This window comes from Nipponia nippon, unplaced genomic scaffold, assembly GCF_047370975.1.
Source record: "Nipponia nippon isolate SJK-2023a ecotype South Korea unplaced genomic scaffold, ASM4737097v1 scaffold_1, whole genome shotgun sequence".
NCBI lineage: Eukaryota > Metazoa > Chordata > Aves > Pelecaniformes > Threskiornithidae > Nipponia > Nipponia nippon.
In genome coordinates, this window is record NW_028262290.1 from 156,733,647 (window position 1) to 156,752,420 (window position 18,774).

Below are 18,774 nucleotides of genomic sequence, written 5' to 3' on the forward strand. Positions count from 1 at the left end.
CTCCCTGACGCTACAGAAAAGGCTGGGTCTCCCCCAAGTCCTGTACCATATCTCTCAGGGCTGTGTGGGTATTTTAGTCTGTGGTATCTCAGATGGCACTAGATGCCAATGTTTTGGCAACAAATTTCATTCCTATTTTAGTATAAGAATAGTAATAATAAAAAAATTCCAACGTATATAATACACGTATAATATATACATGTGTAATACCGATATATACCTGTAGTTTTCAAAGACAAACATTGATTCTGTTTTGCAAAGTGGATGACACTGACTGAAAGTGGGAGAACTAACATGTAGCAGTTAGTAAGATTAGCAGTCATCTTTGATCTGTAATTGCAACTGCGTGATTAGTGCTTTTTATCTGCCATGCCTCCTGCTGATACCGGTGGTACGCATTCAGGAGCTTCTCAAATAAAAACATAATGTACGTTATTATTCTTACAAAAAGGGAAGGTAGACACTAAGCAGAAAATAACAAGAAACAAAGGAAAAGTACTTTTAGCTTCCCTTCATCATAAAGGAAGAAACACACAGGAGGAAAATAGCTTCCGTATTTTTAGGCATTTGTGAGTCACCTTAAATCTCTTAGGATATTTTAGTAAAAATTATATTAAAAAAGCTTCTATGAAGTAATGAACTAGTAAGTTTTTCCTTCTGATATATTTCACTTTTTTTTAAAAACTTCTTCAGGGTATAGAATCAGTTATCCATCTGGGAATGTAAATGTTGTGAAGTGAGCTATGTGGATTGTAAAAGGAAAGAAGACTGGGTAATCTTTTCTGCGGCTGGCTGTTAGCATTCTGTAGTTATACACTAGACTAGTAGTAGCAACAAAGGTGTTCACACATCTGGAAGGGTAGTGGCTGGGGTATAATCCATGGCCTAGACTCACTGTCCTGCCCTTACTGGTAAGCTGTACAGTCCGTAAGATTAGGCAGGCTACAGAGGTGTGGTGGAGATCTCAGAACAGAACAGGTTAGAGCAAAGTTATAGTTGTCAAAGAACAATGACAAGGGAATCGCATCCCTAGAGCAGGTTTTATCAACAGTGCAGGTAAATGCTTTTCAGTTTGCAGTGCTAAAAGGCTCTAGTACCCAGCTGCTGTTTTGAAAGCATGCAGACACTTTCATATCTCTTTGTAAATAAAGCATTACAACTAAAAGCAAGAGTAAATGTGTAGTAATTATATTTTATACGTGTTCTACCTTTAACCCAGAGTTATATAAAATGCATGCTGTTATATCATCAGATGTCAATGGACTGAGCTGCTGAGTATAAGGAAAGTAAGGATTTTCTGGGAGGTAGGGAGGATGCAGGTACACTGAGATACTGCCAGCCACGAGCAGCCCTCTCCCGTTCCATCACAGTTGCCCCCTGTCCTCATGCTCTGTTTAAACTGGGAAGATGAAGAGCTGGGTTGCTCTGATGTGATACTCCAACAGACTTGGGCCACTCTGACGACTGTTGTTTCATTGAACCTACACGTCCTAACTTCATGATTCTAGCTATGTAAAATTGTTAAAACTGTGGTGACTACACAGAAAGAGGTGCAAAGTAGGTTTTGTTTCTGTTGTTCTGACATTACATTAATAGCTAAAGGGAAGTTGAATCGATAGACAAAACCTCTTAGCTGTAAAAATCCTGAGGCTATCCTGAACTAAGTTCCAGCCAAGAGTCTGCCAGTGCACGTTTTTCAACAGCAGAAGAACAATGCAGCTCATGTTCTGTGAACTCCATTTTTTTTGCCATGTGCCCTTCAGCAAAAACATTCCAGGAAATTATACAAAAGGAAGAGAACTGTAGAAACAGTGATTGCTGTTCTGGTCCTTGACCTGGTACTCTTCAACTGTTTGCAGGAAACTGAAGCCACCATCTCAAAAAGGCTAGTACTTGGTATGATTTGACAGTTAAGCTTTATTCTCAGCAAAACTAAATGAAGAGAAGCAACTGTGTATTTTTTCCTTATACAGACTAGTGTGTAATACCACGTCACTCTTCCATGGTTTGCATTTTTGACATACCTTTTATGAAACAATTTCAGAGCTTTCAGACATTCTCGTTGCAATCTCATGTTGGTTTGAAGGAACACTTCAAATGAGGCTGCACTGTAAAAAAAAATTCATTTACTCATTTGGGCATAATTTTAATATTCTTGTTCCTGTACTTCTGCTGCATGATGGATAGTTTGCAGAACAGAGATAAAGGTCACAAAGCTTTTTTTCGTTTGAGTGATATATTTGTTGGTTTTTTGTGCTTTTTTTTAAGAGTCTTATAATTGGGATTTTTTGTAAACACTATATTGATGTAGAAAACACTGTATACACGTTGTACTTTGCTGTCTGCAGAGTATTAAATTCAGAAACAACACAAGATTAGATTTGTACGATATTCATCAAATAGAAAGTCACCAAGAATACTTTTAAAGATTATGGTTTAGTGATTTGGCTGAAGTTCAAATCCTGAAGGGAAAAAATTATTTTTTTGAATAATACTGGCTCATTAAAATACTTTAAGTATTCTTAAGAAGGCTCCCATATGAGGTGCCAGACTGATTCTAAACCTCATTGAATATCATGTCTCACAGAACTATGCAAATGTCAGTCAACTTACAGTCAACTGTAGACTGAAGACTCATGTCTGGAACTTCATGAAATACTATCACCAAGCATTTTTGGAGAAAAAAAAATAAAAACCAGTCTTGAATTAATGAAACTTTGGAATAGGCTTGCAAACTATCAATGGGATTATTGTAAAACAACAACTTTTCTCAGGATGCCTGCAGGAAATGAGAGAGCCCTCTTCTGCTAAACTCACTGAAATCCCAAGACAACGCTCCTGTAAAGTCAGTGTAACATGCTATCAGGTCTGTTCTTATCTCTGCCGCTGGCTTATCTCTGTACTTTGGACTTTTTATCACTTTTAACTCATCATGAATTACAGACATTGCTGTGAAGGTTATTCTCCTTCATTTCCTTTCTCAGACCCTTATTTTTTCCTGTTTCCTCTTTTCTTGTACATTCTTTTTCTTCACTTATTGCATAGCGAAGTGTTTACTATTTCCTGTGTAAAACTGTGGTTCTCGCGCCAGTCTTTTCTTCTAGATTTCTACCTCTTACTGTTTCCAAGTTTCTAAGTTTTCTCATCCATCTTCATTCTCTATAATTAAAAAAAAAAAAAAAAAGCCTCTGAAGTAAATTTTGATATTCCCTTTGCGAAGTTAACACGCCCCATTCTTTTTTCATTGCATAGGTTCTGGGCTAATTATCATTACTAGTGAGAGGCTGGATTCAGCAGGCACAGCCAGCTCTGGAGTTCAGCTTTGTGGAGCAGTGGAGAAAGCTGGGAGGTAGTTTCCCATTGGTGAATACTGATGTGAAAATCCTCATTCCCTTCTTTTTTCCATTATGTGCCTTCTATTCTCAGGAGCAAAGGTGACGTCCATGACGGGATAGGGAATGAGCACAGAGGAGGCTGTAATGATGGGAATAAAGATTGCTGCATAAATGCAAGCAGTAAAAGGTATTTGACTTTTTATAAGACATGCTGTTATGATGAGATGTGTAGAAATTAAGTGAAGTACCTGCATATTTTTGTGGGATATGTGTTGCCTTCTGTATGGAATTCATTTTCAGCAAAAATGATTTGGAGACTTCGCGTGATGCTAAAGAAATGCAAACGTCTTTGACTTTAGTCTTCAGCTTAAGTTTAGATGGGAATATGAAAAATATGCAACACTAGCATTCAGTTGTTATCAGAAGTGGATTGTTATCCTCAGGTGGATCATGACACTGTACAACTCCAGTGTGCTACACATAACATGCATTGTACAGGTTTTATGAATTGTAACTGCAGCGTAATCATGCTGACTGCAGCTCCTGCTCATCAAAAGGAATATGATAGAGGATGGACACAAGATTCAGACATATTTTTTCCTTACTTTATATATGCTTTATTTTCCCTTTCATTAAAATCAAAGTGTTAGATAAGTCAAACTCACAGTAGAAAGAAGCAATCTGAGCTGAGACTTGAAGAACAATCTATCACTTCATTAGAAGTACCTGTATAAAAAGTCAAAAAAGAATGACAGATAATGCTCCTGAAGCCATACTGAAATTTGTACAATTTGTCACCCGAGGCTTGGAGGTCTCCCTGCCTGTCTGATACTTGGCCACTTCAGGGTCCTGACTAGAATTCTTGTCCCCTGCCGTACTTTTCAGTTCCCTTCGCCACCCCACCCTGCTTCTCAGGGAATATAAACTCAAAAGTTCGTCTGCTGTAGAGTTCAGTGGCAGGTAAGGAGCTGTTTCACATTCTCTGTTGAAATCCCTGCACTTTTTGAGAAGAGGTAGAGGGCATTGGCTTTACTTAAATCACCATTAAAAAACCATACTCCTCAGGAAATGCTTGTTTGTACTGAATGCTTCCCAGTACCTTTATACAGCTCCTTCCTTTTCTTTAAGGTTCAAAACATTTCTCTGAGATGTGGAGAAGATAAATAAAGGCATACAAAGTTTATTTTTCATATTACAATGATCGTTAATGCTCCAAACTTGACCAGATCTCTGTTTTGCCAACCACTTATAAACACATGATAACAATCATAAATTTTAGTATTTAATTAGGCAAGACACACAAAATACAGAGGGAAAGTCATGGTGAAATGATGTGCCCAGGCCAGCAACAAAAAACAGGACCCAGACTAGAATTCCAGTCTGCGGCATTGTAGTCTGGTAACCTTGCTAGTAGGTCTGGCTTATAAGTAACTTGCTCTCTCCTCTTTATGATATTCAGATATACAGGGGACATGCAACATCAACTGTTTGTTAACATCTTTTTCTTATCTGTTTAATAAAAGTTCTAAATTTTTTCCTCCTACTGCACAAGTTTCACACAGACACTTTGGACGTTATTATTTACAGAGGAAAAATAAAGGTGATCATAAACATGAACAAAAAAAAGCAGGCATTTGGGCCCTAATTCACCAAACTACTCAGACACTTCAATTCCATCAAAATCAATAGGCGTTAGATGCTAAGTTATGAGAGCTGGTGACTATATAGCTGTAATATCGTAATGACTTTTGGCTACTCTTAATGGTGCTTTCACCATAGCTTTCACCATATAGGTGCACCTATATAAACTCCTGAAGGCATCCAGGCTTCATTTTTCCTAAATAAATGAATTTTCTCAAAGGCAGTTTTTCCTTGTCATTTAAAGGAGTTTAATAGTTAGATGAACTTCTAGAATCTGGGAGGTTTAGTCTTCTAATGATCTTTTTTTTTCTAGAGAGAGAAAAATTGTCTTTTGTATATGTTTTAGGAAGGAACCAGAATATGAATTCTGGTGCTACTCCGCATGCATCATATTTGTCATGTTTCAGAATTATCTCTAATTTTCTTGGCTTCCTCCCCAAATTGCTTTAATCATTAGTCTTTTTCTTAACTGCTTCTCTGATATGTGTCATTATGGTGCCTGCCTCTCAACACTAGCCTGAGGAAAAAAAAAAAACATCTCACTGGTATCAGAGGGTAGGCAGAGCTACTTCACAGAGACAACGGCACAATGTGTTCTGGGACAGCTGGCTCCAATGCCAGCCTCAGACACATTAGGGTGAGTCAGGAGTAATTAGAGTACAATTACTGGTCAAAATCAGGACCATTCACTCTCACTTCCAGATTTTCTGTGAAATTGGTGTGCATTCACAAAAGTAAGTAGAAGCAGATAATTTTACTCTGTAATGAATTTAAACTACCACCTGGAATGAGTTTTGAATCAATACAGGATAGATTTAATTCTTTATCAGCATAACAAAGTATTGTCCTAAGTCCGCCCCTCAACATCAATCCTATACAAGAAAGTGGAGTGATGCCCATGTACACGGTTACATATGCTACAAGTCCAACAGGACTTGAACAAAGCCACATGGTGCTGCACATTGATTATATGTCAAGAGATAATTTGTATTGATTGGAACAGCTGAGTTCTTGGTAGCTTTAAAAAAATTTCTAGTACATAAACATTTATAAGATTCTTTCCTTTTTCTGTGGAAAGGGAAAAGTTTTAGGCATCTTCACTAAATACTGTTAACTTTTATGTGCTACCAGTATCCTTGTGTGACCTATTTCTCATAACTCTGTCCCATACTAGAGAATGCTGCAGCTTTGTTCACAATTCAAATTCCCAGGGTAAATTATATAGATAAATTTTGGTGCCACAGTCCATTGAATTTTACCTCATATTATTCTTGTTCCTTCAAGAACCTTAAGAGGCTATGGCTTTCTGCATTGACTTTCATTATTTTTCTCCAACACATGAATAATTAATGTGGATTACTCTGGACTGTTTAAACTCTTTATTAAAGAAATTACCAAGTGTATATAATAGTGTCTCTTTCATGAGATGAACTTCGGTGATTTCAGCACTCTAAATAAACATTATAATGTGATTTAAAATTGCATGATAAAGGTACGAAGCTGTTTTTCCAAACAGACTCCCAATGATAGCAATTTTACGTGTTTTCAATATCTAGCAGGCCTCAACATGAATACGCAGAAATAAACAAATTTAGAGTACTGGTTGGGTCCTATCTCCCTCTTTGGAGCTCATCTGTTAAGTGTAGCTCCCAAACCCATGTGTGCTGTTGTCTAGATTAGAATGACTTTCCTGCAGTAAAAGACTATGGACTATCCCCTTGCCCTTCAGACTCCACCGAGTTATATGATTCTTTTTTCCTTCCCAAGTTGTTTTTGCCAAGTCCACATGGCAATTTACCCATCTCAAATTAACTGTGCAATAGAGATGGAACAAAAAGGAGAGTGATTTTCTAAGAAGAACAAGGAAGGGACAAAGAAAGGATCATATGTGACAGGTACTGGCCATATTGCAGCTGTGGGCACAGGCATCATCGGTTAAAAGATGCTGTGCTATTTTCTAAATAAAACAGAACAGAAAAGCCAATCATTCCAAAGAAGTCTTCTGCAAAAAATTGTTTCTGCCTTTGAAGTCTTCTCAAGACAGTGTTGGGAGACGTGCATTACCCCTGAATATTAGGTAATTATTTATTTTTTGGAGGCAATATAACTGGATGAGAATTGCTGTGAATTCTCGTTATGTTTTTTCAAGCACCAAGCAGATACTCATTAAGATTTTCTGACAAATAATGAAGACAAAATTTTGGTGCTCATTAGAGGAGAATGATAAACATATCTCTTTTCCTGTCTTTGATTATGTGAATAATGGGTGTTTTCCCAAAACATGAGGCACAACTTTAAAGAGCTATTTTTTAAAAAAAACTGTCACTGAATGTGCATCTTAGAGACCGGTTAGCTTCAGATGATGGGACATAAGCTTCTTTATCATGTAAGTGATTTGGAAAAATTTATCTGAAAGAACTATCTAGCACATAACCCCCAGACACAGAGTTCCTATTTCCTCTAGCTAATGGCTCATTACTTCTTTGACCCAGCTTGTCTTAACCCCGACTATGGAAGAAGACTAGAATTATGCTATAATTAGGACTTAGAATTCACTCCATTCTGCAATTTTGTAAAACAAGTATGCAGGAATAGACTGACAGTTACTGATGGATAAAACGAGGTGGACATATAATGATGACAGTAGTTCTTTCATGGAATAAATATGGCAGAGGCCGCAGAACTACAATGTTTGCTGGTCTATGTGCAAGAATACTCAGGAAGGCTTTGCTGATAACATCATACTCTGCTGTAAGTAAGCCTCAGTTTTTAATATCTTATGGCCATGAGAAATACTAGAAGGCCTTGCTGCCCACAGATTTTGTGGGGAAGGATATTGTACGGGCAACAGCAGGGGGAAAATTTCAGGCTGCTTGTTGATGTATTTAAACAGCAAAGTGGAATTATTCATTTAGAGTCAATGGTGTTCAGCCCTCAAATTCTCTGCTAAGTGCAAAAAAAGTTTTGCTTAGGTCACAGTTGTGATTTTAGTGGGTGTTGGGTGATTTCAGTTTACTGCTCATTAAGGAAATTAATTTTAGCAAGTGGTGACCAGTAGAAGGTATTGAATTGAAGTTATTAAAGGCCTAGTCTGGATCTTTATGATATTTTTTATACAGCTTGTGAGCACTTCAATTCACATTTTCTAATTTTGAAGGAACAGATCATACATTTTATATTGTAGATCATATATTTTATATTGTAGGGATCCTAATTTTGCCCCAATATGAGCTACCAACGTGGCAAAGATCTTTGGGGCAGAGTTACCTGAGCAAAGTCACATTTGACTGCTCCTGCCACAGTTAATGGTGTGGGTAAAAGATTTCAGTCTTGATCCTAAGAAGTAATAATTTTAATGTTAGTTTTTAAATGATCTTCTATTTGTTCTCCAATAATGGGCTTATCTGCAATTTTTTTTATTGAAATGGAGAGCAGGTTAGTGTTCAATGTAACTAAGCATTAGTGGAGCTACTTGCTTGCCAGAAGTGTTATACCTCTGCCGAAATTATCTGGGCTAATGGTGGTCTCTGCTAAAGAAACAGAATTAGGAAATGTAATATTGAGAGAATTGTAATTTTTCAGCGGACACAACGCAGGTTCTTTTTATATTCACTGTGAAAAAATGGCAAAAAGGCACACCAAAACACACATTGCCTGTATCAGCCCATGAAATGCCATGTTTTTTCTGAGCCCTGGGTAAATGGAAGTGCTGTTCTGGAGCTTTTCCAGCGATGGCCTTTCCTTCTCTCTTCGCCTCATGAACTATTATTACTGCTCACATCTTCAATTATTCTTAGTAGTGACCTTTCCTCAGTGCTCCCCAGAAGAAAAGCCCTACATCATTGCAATCATGGCATTAGTAATCAGATAAGTTAATAGCATTTTCACCACAAAGCAATTCCTTTCTTTAGAGGTGGACAGGCTCAGGACTAATTACATGCAAAAGAAAAGATATAATCATTTTTTTTTCTAAATGCAGAAAGGACAAAGTACGCCCCTTACCTAGTGGAAATAGTATCATACATCACATCATTTTTGTACTATTTTGCCTATTTAGTGCATCAATCCATACATGTTGAAGGGCAAGTGATATAAAGAAGGTAACGGAAGCAGTAATATATACCGTCATTGAGGCTTCAGGGGCAAATCTTGGCTATAAGTTTAGCACTGCCATTTCCCCTTTTTAAACGAAAACTCTGTTCCATGGTGAATTATTCTGGCTAGGGTCATATTTCAATATACAAAATTGGCGTGTATGAAAAATGATTGAAAGAAGGAGTAATTCTAAGATGAGGAAGTGTTAACACCATATGGGAACACTTATGGGAAAACTTTCCTTGCTTTTCTTTGGAAACTTTTCATATAAGAGACTGCACAGTCCTCCAGTTAACCACTGCAGGGATTTCTTTTGTCATCTTTATGACTGTTAGTTTGGGCTACAGTAAGGTCTGGATTCCTCACCAGGGATCAGCGCTTCATTGCACTAGGCTTTGTACATGCACACGATTGAAAAAAAACAAACCTGCTCTCAAGAGTTTACAGTATTACAAAACCATCAGGCACCGAGTGCATTCAGAAAACATGAAAGGTGGAGCAAAGGAAGAAAATCAAAGCTCAGTACTTATTATGCTGTCATATATTTTTCTCACTTTCTCTCTTGGGAGAAAGAGCTCCTTTAGTACTATGTGCTCCTTTAATATTATTTTTGACCAAACCAATTTACTTTTCTTTCATAATTAAACTACTGTTTTAAGCAGTTGATAAACCATCACAGGTTCTGAAGTCTTAATAAAATGCCTTTCTCAATGAAGAATATTCTGGATATCCTGAGAACCCAACAAGAAAGAGAGAATGTGGCTGAACCTACTCCACTCCTGACAACTCTGAACAGAGAAAGCAAGATAGAGAAAATCCTGCCCCTCTCTTACCTCCTGTCTCTTTACCTGTCTCCTAGTCAACACACCAGAAGGAAGGTGGATGAGGAATGGTTGAGTGTGCTAGAAGAAGGGAACCTGTGGAAAAGAATGAGACTGGAGATCCAGAAACTGCCAGCAATCAATAATAATAAAAAGGCGACAGACAAGCTGTTTATCTGCATAAGTGAAAAGAGAGGGCACGGGTAGGAAGGGGAGTGCCCGAGTATGGCATGCATATCCTTGGGAAGGACAGAAAGGGGCGACTGCGTCCTGGTGGTGGAACAATGGTTTCTTGGAGAGTAGAAGAGAGTGCGTAAGAGTCAGAAAAAATACTTCTCAGAAAGAGAATGGAAATGTTTGGAACAGAAAAAAAAGCAAAGAAAAAAGGGGATAAAAATGAAAATTTAAAAACTAGGGCCAGGGAATATCCAAACTTGTTATCAGAGTGAATGCCAAAATAAAACTAAAGTAAAGAAACAGTAGTTGATTTTTCACATTCAATTAATAGGTTTTGAGTAATACTCACATTCCATGGGTATATATGCCTACGGCACCTATGTAACAACAGAGTAGGGAAACCTAGATGAACTAAGTTTAAAGCCCGTGATCAGCTTAAAGTACATTTTTCCCAGCCACACTTGCAATTTTGTGTAATTCTACACTCGTTAGGTATACACGTATGGCAGACAGATGAGGATACGTTGAATAGATCACAGCTTTAGCAGACTGAACAAAATTTTATCTCACCTCTATTAGCGAGAAGATTATGTCTTTTCTCAATCAGATGACTTCTCTATTCAGTTTTCTGCATGAAAACTATGTTTGACTCTTCCTACCAGTCAGTTCATGTCTATTCCTTATTGTCGTTGTGCACTATCTTGACTTTTTCCAGTTACTTAGAGCTATCCCAGTTGCATGAGCTGAGTACTTTTAAAATGTCATTCTTGGGCTGTAGTTCTTAATTTTACTATAGGAAAATAAACATGTGCTCTCTATTTAGAGTCATTCACAGGTGATGTTAAAGACTCAACGAGGCCCATCAGGCATGCCCAGTATTGGTATACCCAGGTGTTTCCTTTTTTGTTTCTCTCTTAGCAGTGTTCAGCAGTACTTACCCTTCAAGATCTCCTTACCAGTTAACAACTAAATCTGAAAGAAGCAGATGAATGTGGAATGAGCTTTCATTCTAGACTATTAAAAATGCAAATGGACATTGGCATATTTTGATTAATGAAACCCATACTGGCTAAAACCTTATGATGAAATGGGGTTGTCTGGTTTGCAAAGGTGAAGAGACGCTAGTTGGTACGTGGCAATTGAATGAAGAGCACAAAAGGAAGAGGCAGAAAACCCCCAACAACAGAAAGGATTTTGGAGGTTTGTGTTTCCCCGATTTCTCATTAATAAGTATAGGAGAAACTTAGCTGTTCTTGCTTATTGTTTGTTTTCTTGTTTTGATGATCATAAGACAATTTTTGATAAAGAGGGGCTATGGCCTGGTTTTTATTTTAGTTAATAAAAATACTTACAGATTTTGAGCATTCTTACAGAAACATTTAATGTAAAATCATCATAGATCGGTTAACTGGGTGAAAGGACAGAGAAATAAACAAAATACGATCTCTCTGATTAGTGGATTTTTAAAATTTATTTTCCTGATAAGTGAGTTACTGCAGCTTTTTTTAGGTTAAGTTTAAGTGATTTCAGCTGGTGCCTTGACTGTTGTAACCTTCAGAGGCACCTCTTATAAATCCAAACAGTATGTTCCAGTGTGTTTTAAGCTTTCCTATTTTGTCTTTAGGAAAGCATAGCTGCTATATACCTGATGAAAGGAGGAAGCCAATAGTTTTATTAGTGCCTCATGAGAAGAATAGCGTGACAAAGAGATTTAAACCTCTAGATCCTGTACTTGCAACAGCATTTTGTGATTATGTTGTGCTGATTGTCTGAGAAACAGTACTGGAGACGTAGGGTAGAGGGAGAAGAAAGGGAGGTAGAAGATTTTGAGAGGCCCTATGGAATCTACTTTCTTGGATAGTAAACAAAAAATATGCTGTGTAAATGGATTGTAGTATATAGCATAGATACCTGCCTCTATTTTAAGCAGTCATGAGGTTAAAAAACATTGAGAAAATGTGTGTGTATATGGGTGGGTTCAATACATATGGTCCTTGTACCTGATACAACTTAGTAGAATTGCAAGCTACTAACCTCTGTATTTGGAAGGAGGGATGAAGTTAGGTATTTATTTATTTATTTATTATTCTTTACTTCTCTCTCAGAGACTGACTTACCTTGGTGTATGGAAGTTCAATATATTGGTTTACATTATACAGTCAGCCTGGGCTTTTCTGACCTGTAGTGAGCTTTACTCATGTAAACTCTTGTGGAATTCACTGTGGCAAATTATCAAGAAGATAGTTTATAAGCATATGATTTATGTCAGTAGAAGTTAATATAAGTATTCCACACCTTTTGCAAACCCTGACATTTAAGAACGTGAAAAAAACTTATAGTTATCCAAGTATATGGGATAATCCTTACTGCTGTGCTAACTGGATTTTAAATAGCTCCAATATGTGTCAGGGAACTACTCTCCCTGTATTGAGAGATGCACAGCACAGACTCGTGTGCCCTGGTTATGTGGGGGGAGGATGATCAACTGAACTTCTTGTGGGTGCTGGTGCACCTGTGTGCAAGTCATTGCTCCAGCCTCCTTTGTAACTACTGGGATGTGAGGACCATACAACTGTTAGTGAAGAGGTAAATCTTTAATGCAAGTTAAGGAAGAAACCTGTGTTTAAATTCTAGATTAAGCAAAGCACTATATGTGTACCTGTTTAGTTTTAGTTTCTGTCAGCTTGTTGAATAGTTATATAGAGAATTTGTTATTTTGGGGCTGCTGTATGAAGTAAGATTGGGGGTTTGTTGTGTTTTCATTTTTTTTGCGGGGCTTGAAGGTATCGCATCAACAGCTTATGTGTTTTGGGAGATGATCTTCGGTAGGAGGATTGTTTGGTAAAAAATGAAATGTAATTTTGATCCTATAAGGCATGAACTGAATTAAGTGTTTTTTGGAGACAATACCACTTCACTCTTCAGTGATGACTTATTACCACCATTACTATTAGTAGGAAGATAATATTTAAAATGAAATATGGTGCTTCTTAATGTCACAGCAAATAACAACAAAAGATAAATGAGTAGTTAAATTAGCATATCAACTGATTGGGTAAAATATACATAACAATCAACTCTAGCAATAAATAACTTGAAACAAAATATTTTTCAAGGAGTTTTGGAGGTCGTTGTCTATTTTAGAGTAATTGTAGATGGATATAGTTTGCCATGCATTGACTTTATTAATTTGCTCTTCAAGACATGTTTCCAAGGCTAATTGTGTCAGATGGCTTGCTGCAGTGAGCATGAAATAACCAACTATTATTAAAAGAGAAACTAAAACATGATAAAAATCAGTTTTCTTTTGTGCTTTTCATGGAAAATATATTAGGCGGTAAAGCAAAACATATCAAGCAAAATTGGAGTGCATTTCAATTGGAGGTCTGTATGGAGGTAGCCTGGCTGTTTATTTCTTTGTACCTGAACATACGCATTTTGTTCATCTTGTATCTGGATTTTTCTGCTTCTGAGAATATCAGTATGTTACATGATGGTCTGCCTCTAGCAGGTGGTCATGGGCAGCAGGTGGCTCTGATTGCAGCTCCCAGGTGTTTCAAAATCAGCAGAGTCTGGGTGAACCAGTCACTATTTTTGTGTGAAACATTCCTGGTTGAAACTTCTCATCTGACACCTTTTGGATCTACAGCACAGCCACTGCAGGATGGGAAATCAACTACAAAACTGCCTGTCTTCCCTCTGTCACAGAACACCTCCTGCAGCCCTTCATTGGATGTGGTCATTTCAGGCTTCTGGTTTTAATCCTTTTGATCTCTTGGGAAAACAAGGCAGAGAGATTTAACCAGGGATTTTTCCTAACCATAAAAACTTTTCTTTTAGAAGAGAGAACCTCAATTTTCTGAAAACATGAATATTGAAGTATAGCTTTCATTCGTCCAGTTTATATTAGCACTTGAAGTCTTCTACCTTCTTTTTTTTTTTTTCTGCAAGCATTCCTCTTTTGAAGTGATCGTTACTATGCTTTTAATTAGATCTCTTGTTGTGCTATATAACCCCTGCTGATGTGTTTTGGCCACTGCCTGTCGTCATTCTTGCTTTACGTTCTTTGAGTCAATATATAGTTAGGTATTGTTCTGCTTTTCTGGGTCGGCACCAAGGCTGCAATCAGATATCTTTAGTGAGTTCTCAGACACTGTTTCAGGTCAAACAGCTGTTCCAGTAGACTTGTCTGGAGCAAAACTATACATATTACAAAAAGTATGTCGCAAACCAGAGTTTGTGGATTGTGTAGACGCACGCTGTTCTGCCATACTCTGCTTGAAGAAGCCTTTTCTGGTCTGAAACTTCCTCTGCCTTTCAAAAGCTACCAAATGTGTAGCCACAGTTTATTGGTGCATAGGTGAAAGGATGAGAGAACGCTTTTATCGGTGTGCATATTGTAGTCTTTTGTTATCAGCTTAAGGTTATGTATATGTGGTCACTGCAGGCAGGTGTGGGGTAGATATTTGGAGCACCAGCAGAGCCCCTTATGACTCAAATACATGTAGATGTGCTGGCTTAGCTCAGACCTAGCACTGTGCTAATAAATCCTGCTGAGAGACAGAGTATATTAGTTCAGGCTTAATGATGTGCTAACACAGTTACCTGCTGAAAGGCTATGCAGGCATACATAAGTCACTCTATCCCCCTGAACTTTTCTTTTAGCAGGGTTAGGGCTCAGGTAATTCATAGGCAGAGAGTCTTGAGCCTTTCACGTTTTTTTAATAAGAATAGCCTACTTAATCCATTCAATTCTCTGATGAATAGAGATGCTTGTATTCTGTGCTTCTGGGGAGGGAAAACTTTCTCCTGTGTTTAGATGTCATGAAGTTCCTGGCTGGTTTTTGATGCACAGTGTGAAACTGCTCAACTTAATTTCTGTAATTCCCTGTGTCCATTTATATACTTAAGGTACTTCCCAGAGAGACTTAATTGTGACAATATGGCAGTTTCTGTATTCAAAATGCAGCCTCATTCCTTGGAGTTTATCCAGTCCTGCTCTTCATCTTTTTTTTGGAAAACACAATAAAGAAACTACTGGTTGGGTTAACAGAGTGTATGCCCTTAACAATAGCACGGTATTTCACACTGCTTCTATACTCAGCCCTTGTCCCTGTCCCCCAGTGTGGAGCAACCACAGCAGAGGTATATCCTGCCTGCTTCTCTGCTGCCCTCACGAATATCAGTAGAAGTTCATCTTATTCAAAGATAAAGGGAAAAATAACTAGTGCCTCATTACCTGGTTAGGTGATACTAGCAACAGGGGAACAGAATACTTTACTTCATGCGTGAAGACGTGTATAAGTGGATGAGCTGGGATTGCCAACCTGGATGCAGTTTCTAGGGTGAGGTGTGAAGCTGGCATAGCAGGGGCCCACGAAGCAGCATGTTTTGGAACAAATTTCCTGCTTTAAATGGAAAAAAAAACAGGATATTTTTCATATACGTGTACCAATTTGTCAGCTGTCTATGGAGGTATCCCAGTGTTGGTACAGATGGCTTAATTTTTAAGCCTTTCTCCAAAGAGTTAGTGCTCCTGAGGATCTAGGCATGGTCTATGGTTGCAGTTACTAAATCCAAGCCTAATTTGAAAAATTTATACCTGATTCCTAGGCTCGTCTCATCACAGCAGAAATATCTTGAGGAAACTCCTGATTTCTTGGTGTATGTTTTTGTACTGTATTGCAGCATTAGTGTGCTGTGGTATGATAACGTGCACAAAATTGAGAGAACGTGAAGTTCCTCAAATTACTAAATGAGACATGCACAGAGAAAACTGAACCCTCAGTAGAGGGATGAGAGGGAAGAAAAACATCAAAGGTTATTCTGGATATAACCAGTTAGTAAGATGTGCTCTCTAACCAGACCTGTTTCCATGTTCTTGAATTTCTGTACTGCCCAATTTAGACTCCTAAGGCCGACCAAACGTCTGACTCTTGCTGAGCTTTTAATAGCCTGAGAGGTCTTCAGTCTGCAGTAATTATCCAGAGTTTGAAATCTGTATTAATTTTTACCTTTCTATTGTGTTTTTAGGCTGCCTGTTTGAGGATGACCTTTGCAAATCTTTTGAAATCTGTGTAAATGGTAAGTCCTGAATGTTTTGTTTGCTGACTACTCTGTCCTCTGCTGTGTAATTGCTATGTGGTCGATTCAATAAGCCAAATCTGTATATGAATGAGAAGGGGGCGGGGGGGGGAAGAGTACCAGGTATGACTGTTCTGGTCAGCAGTTAGGGGAAATCTAATAGATTTAAAAAAACCATATAAATATTCTCTCAACCTTCAACAACATAATCTCCTTTTATGAGAAAGAGATTGTAACTAAATTAAACACACTAAAATATGCTAAAATTAACTTATTTTCACCCTATATTAAAACAAATTATTTTCAAGTTGTTCATTTTTTTAGAAGATGATGTTGAGTAATTATCAGTTTCCTTTTTCTTCAAAATGTTATTTATTATAATAAGAAAGAAGGTCTCAAAGACAGACTACCATTGTTCTTTATTATGCTGCTTCCTTTTTCTGTGATTTACTTGATCTATGCAAAAGCAGCTGTCTTCTGCTCTCCTTCAGAATTTCAAAAAAGCCTACACAAATGTATGAATGAGTCTAATGGAATAGTAGGAATGACTTTTCTGAGAATAGTCAAAAATTGTTAATGTTCTATATGAAATCATTATAGTCGTGGTAAAGGATGGACCATGTTTAGAGAGAGATCTTTTGAAGCAATTACTGTTGTAAAATATGTAGATTTGTAATTAAGGATTTTTTTTTTTAAAATTAAGTATTATATATGAAATTTCTCTTCATGAATGTATGGCATAAGGAAGAAGTAGTTTTTTCCATCAAACATGGGAGCCAATAATATGGGTCCATTAATGGGTAAACTTTATTAATATCCTAATTTAACAAACATTTAAGATGAAATGAGATTAAATCCCCAATATCGTTGAATGTCAGACAAATATATGCAGGAGAGGGAATAAAAGACAAAAATATGATTGAGGAGTTAGGAGGAATTAAAATAGGTAGAAGGTTAGAAACAGTGCCTTTATTAACATCTCCAGAGATAACTCTTGTGTAAAATTGTTATTTGAAGTTGTTCCAATAATATGCAAAAATTCTGCATTGACAATTTCCATGATGGACACCTGAAGGGTAGTGGCAGTTTTCTACAGTGGTGTGTTTTGCTGACTAAGAATGATCTTCAGTGCCTAGCTGTAGTCTTTCCCAATGAAAGTGTATTTAATTGGGCTTTATGGTAGGCCACTGTTATATCTGGCAGGCAGCGTGTAATGGAAGTTTATGCAATGGATGATACTAAAGAAATATATGTACTGTAACAGACAGCAAAAAGTCTTCAACAAAGATGTTCCTATAAGGGTTACTTCACAGTTTCTTGCTCTACCTGTTTTCTTAATTGAAGATGCAGTTTTTAAAAACTCAATGTGACTTTCATTAGAGTGCGAAATTAAACTATGGAAATTGTATCTCTGAATTCAGAATGGTCCTCTTCTGTAGATCTACTCTTATTTTGGCATAATTGTAACTTAAAGAAAATTCAGTAATGAATAAGCCAGTTGATCAATGGTATTTCCTAATGGCTGATCTTAATTAAAAAAATACATGCAGAGATTCTGTCAATGTGTTTAAGGTCACTGCAAAGCATTTCGTTTTTTTTGCCCTAACTGGGCAAATGTTGTCTAGAGTGGATTTTAAACGCTGTCCTTGATGCAAGAGAAAATACACCATTCTTGAGAAAATGAACAGAATCTTTGCAAGATCATACACTGAAGTACTAAAATACCATCAGAATTTACTTTTTATATGTACCAGAAAAGGGCTGCTTGCTTCTGAGAAATCCTTCCTGTTTTTCCTGTCCAAAATGTTTCTAGTTCAACTGTATCTCTGAAGTTCTTCAGAAATCCTCATGTATTAAAATGTAAGTGCTTTGCTGGATTGAAAGCTCAGGAACTTAAGTCTGTGTAGCTCACTATGCTCAGGAGCAGGGCTTGCTTCGTGTATTGCAAGGTCACAGAAAGTTTTGCCTCCTTTGTTTTCACACAAGTGCATATTTCTGCAGCATGGTGTGAATGTGGGTAAGAAACAGCAGCTGCTTTTGGGTAGCATCTTTGAAGCATCTGTGACCTGCAGGAAGGCTGATAAATTTGATCTTCCTCTCGGCCTCCAGCAAAGGTAGCTGAACTGACCACATTTTCAAAAATGAAACTGGGTTTGCATATTGAAGACATAAGTCACAGTCTTTGCTCTCTCATGTCATGTCATCAACTGGAGACTTCAAGTACTTGTCGCGCATCAGAATTGTAAAAGGATAACCAAAACACCAATAGCTGAGCTCTTTCATGCTTTTCTATAACTTCAAAATAAATGAGAAGGAAAGAATAGGGTTTTTTAAGAAGAGATTTTTAAGTGCCTGATAGGTTTTGATAAATCTAATTTTATTCATTTGTATGAATAAAAAAGGGATGCTAAAAGAAGTTTCTATTTTTGCTAAAAGCAAAGTAATCCAGTTGCAAGATCTGGTATAAAGAGCATAACTGTATCAGTTGCATCACTTACATCTGTTTAGGCCCTATGCTGTTTTCCTAGGGCAAAGAACCTGCTGTAATAATGATTGTTGACTTTTCTGCCGCTTTCCCTCATCATATAAAGGTCTCTTTTGGCCTCAGTGATGGGTTCTCG

General features: G+C 37.4%; 1 protein-coding gene across 1 annotated transcript in view; it reads left to right on the forward strand.

The window, feature by feature from the left end:
- The window catches only part of PTPRN2 (protein tyrosine phosphatase receptor type N2), a 670,971-nt gene that overhangs the window by 56,628 nt on the left and 595,569 nt on the right, over nucleotides 1–18,774 (forward strand). Inside the window, exon 2 of the mRNA XM_087729958.1 lies at nucleotides 16,103–16,153. Within this exon, the coding sequence (XP_087586084.1) occupies nucleotides 16,103–16,153 (51 nt within the window). The remainder of the gene's footprint in view (nucleotides 1–16,102; nucleotides 16,154–18,774) is intronic.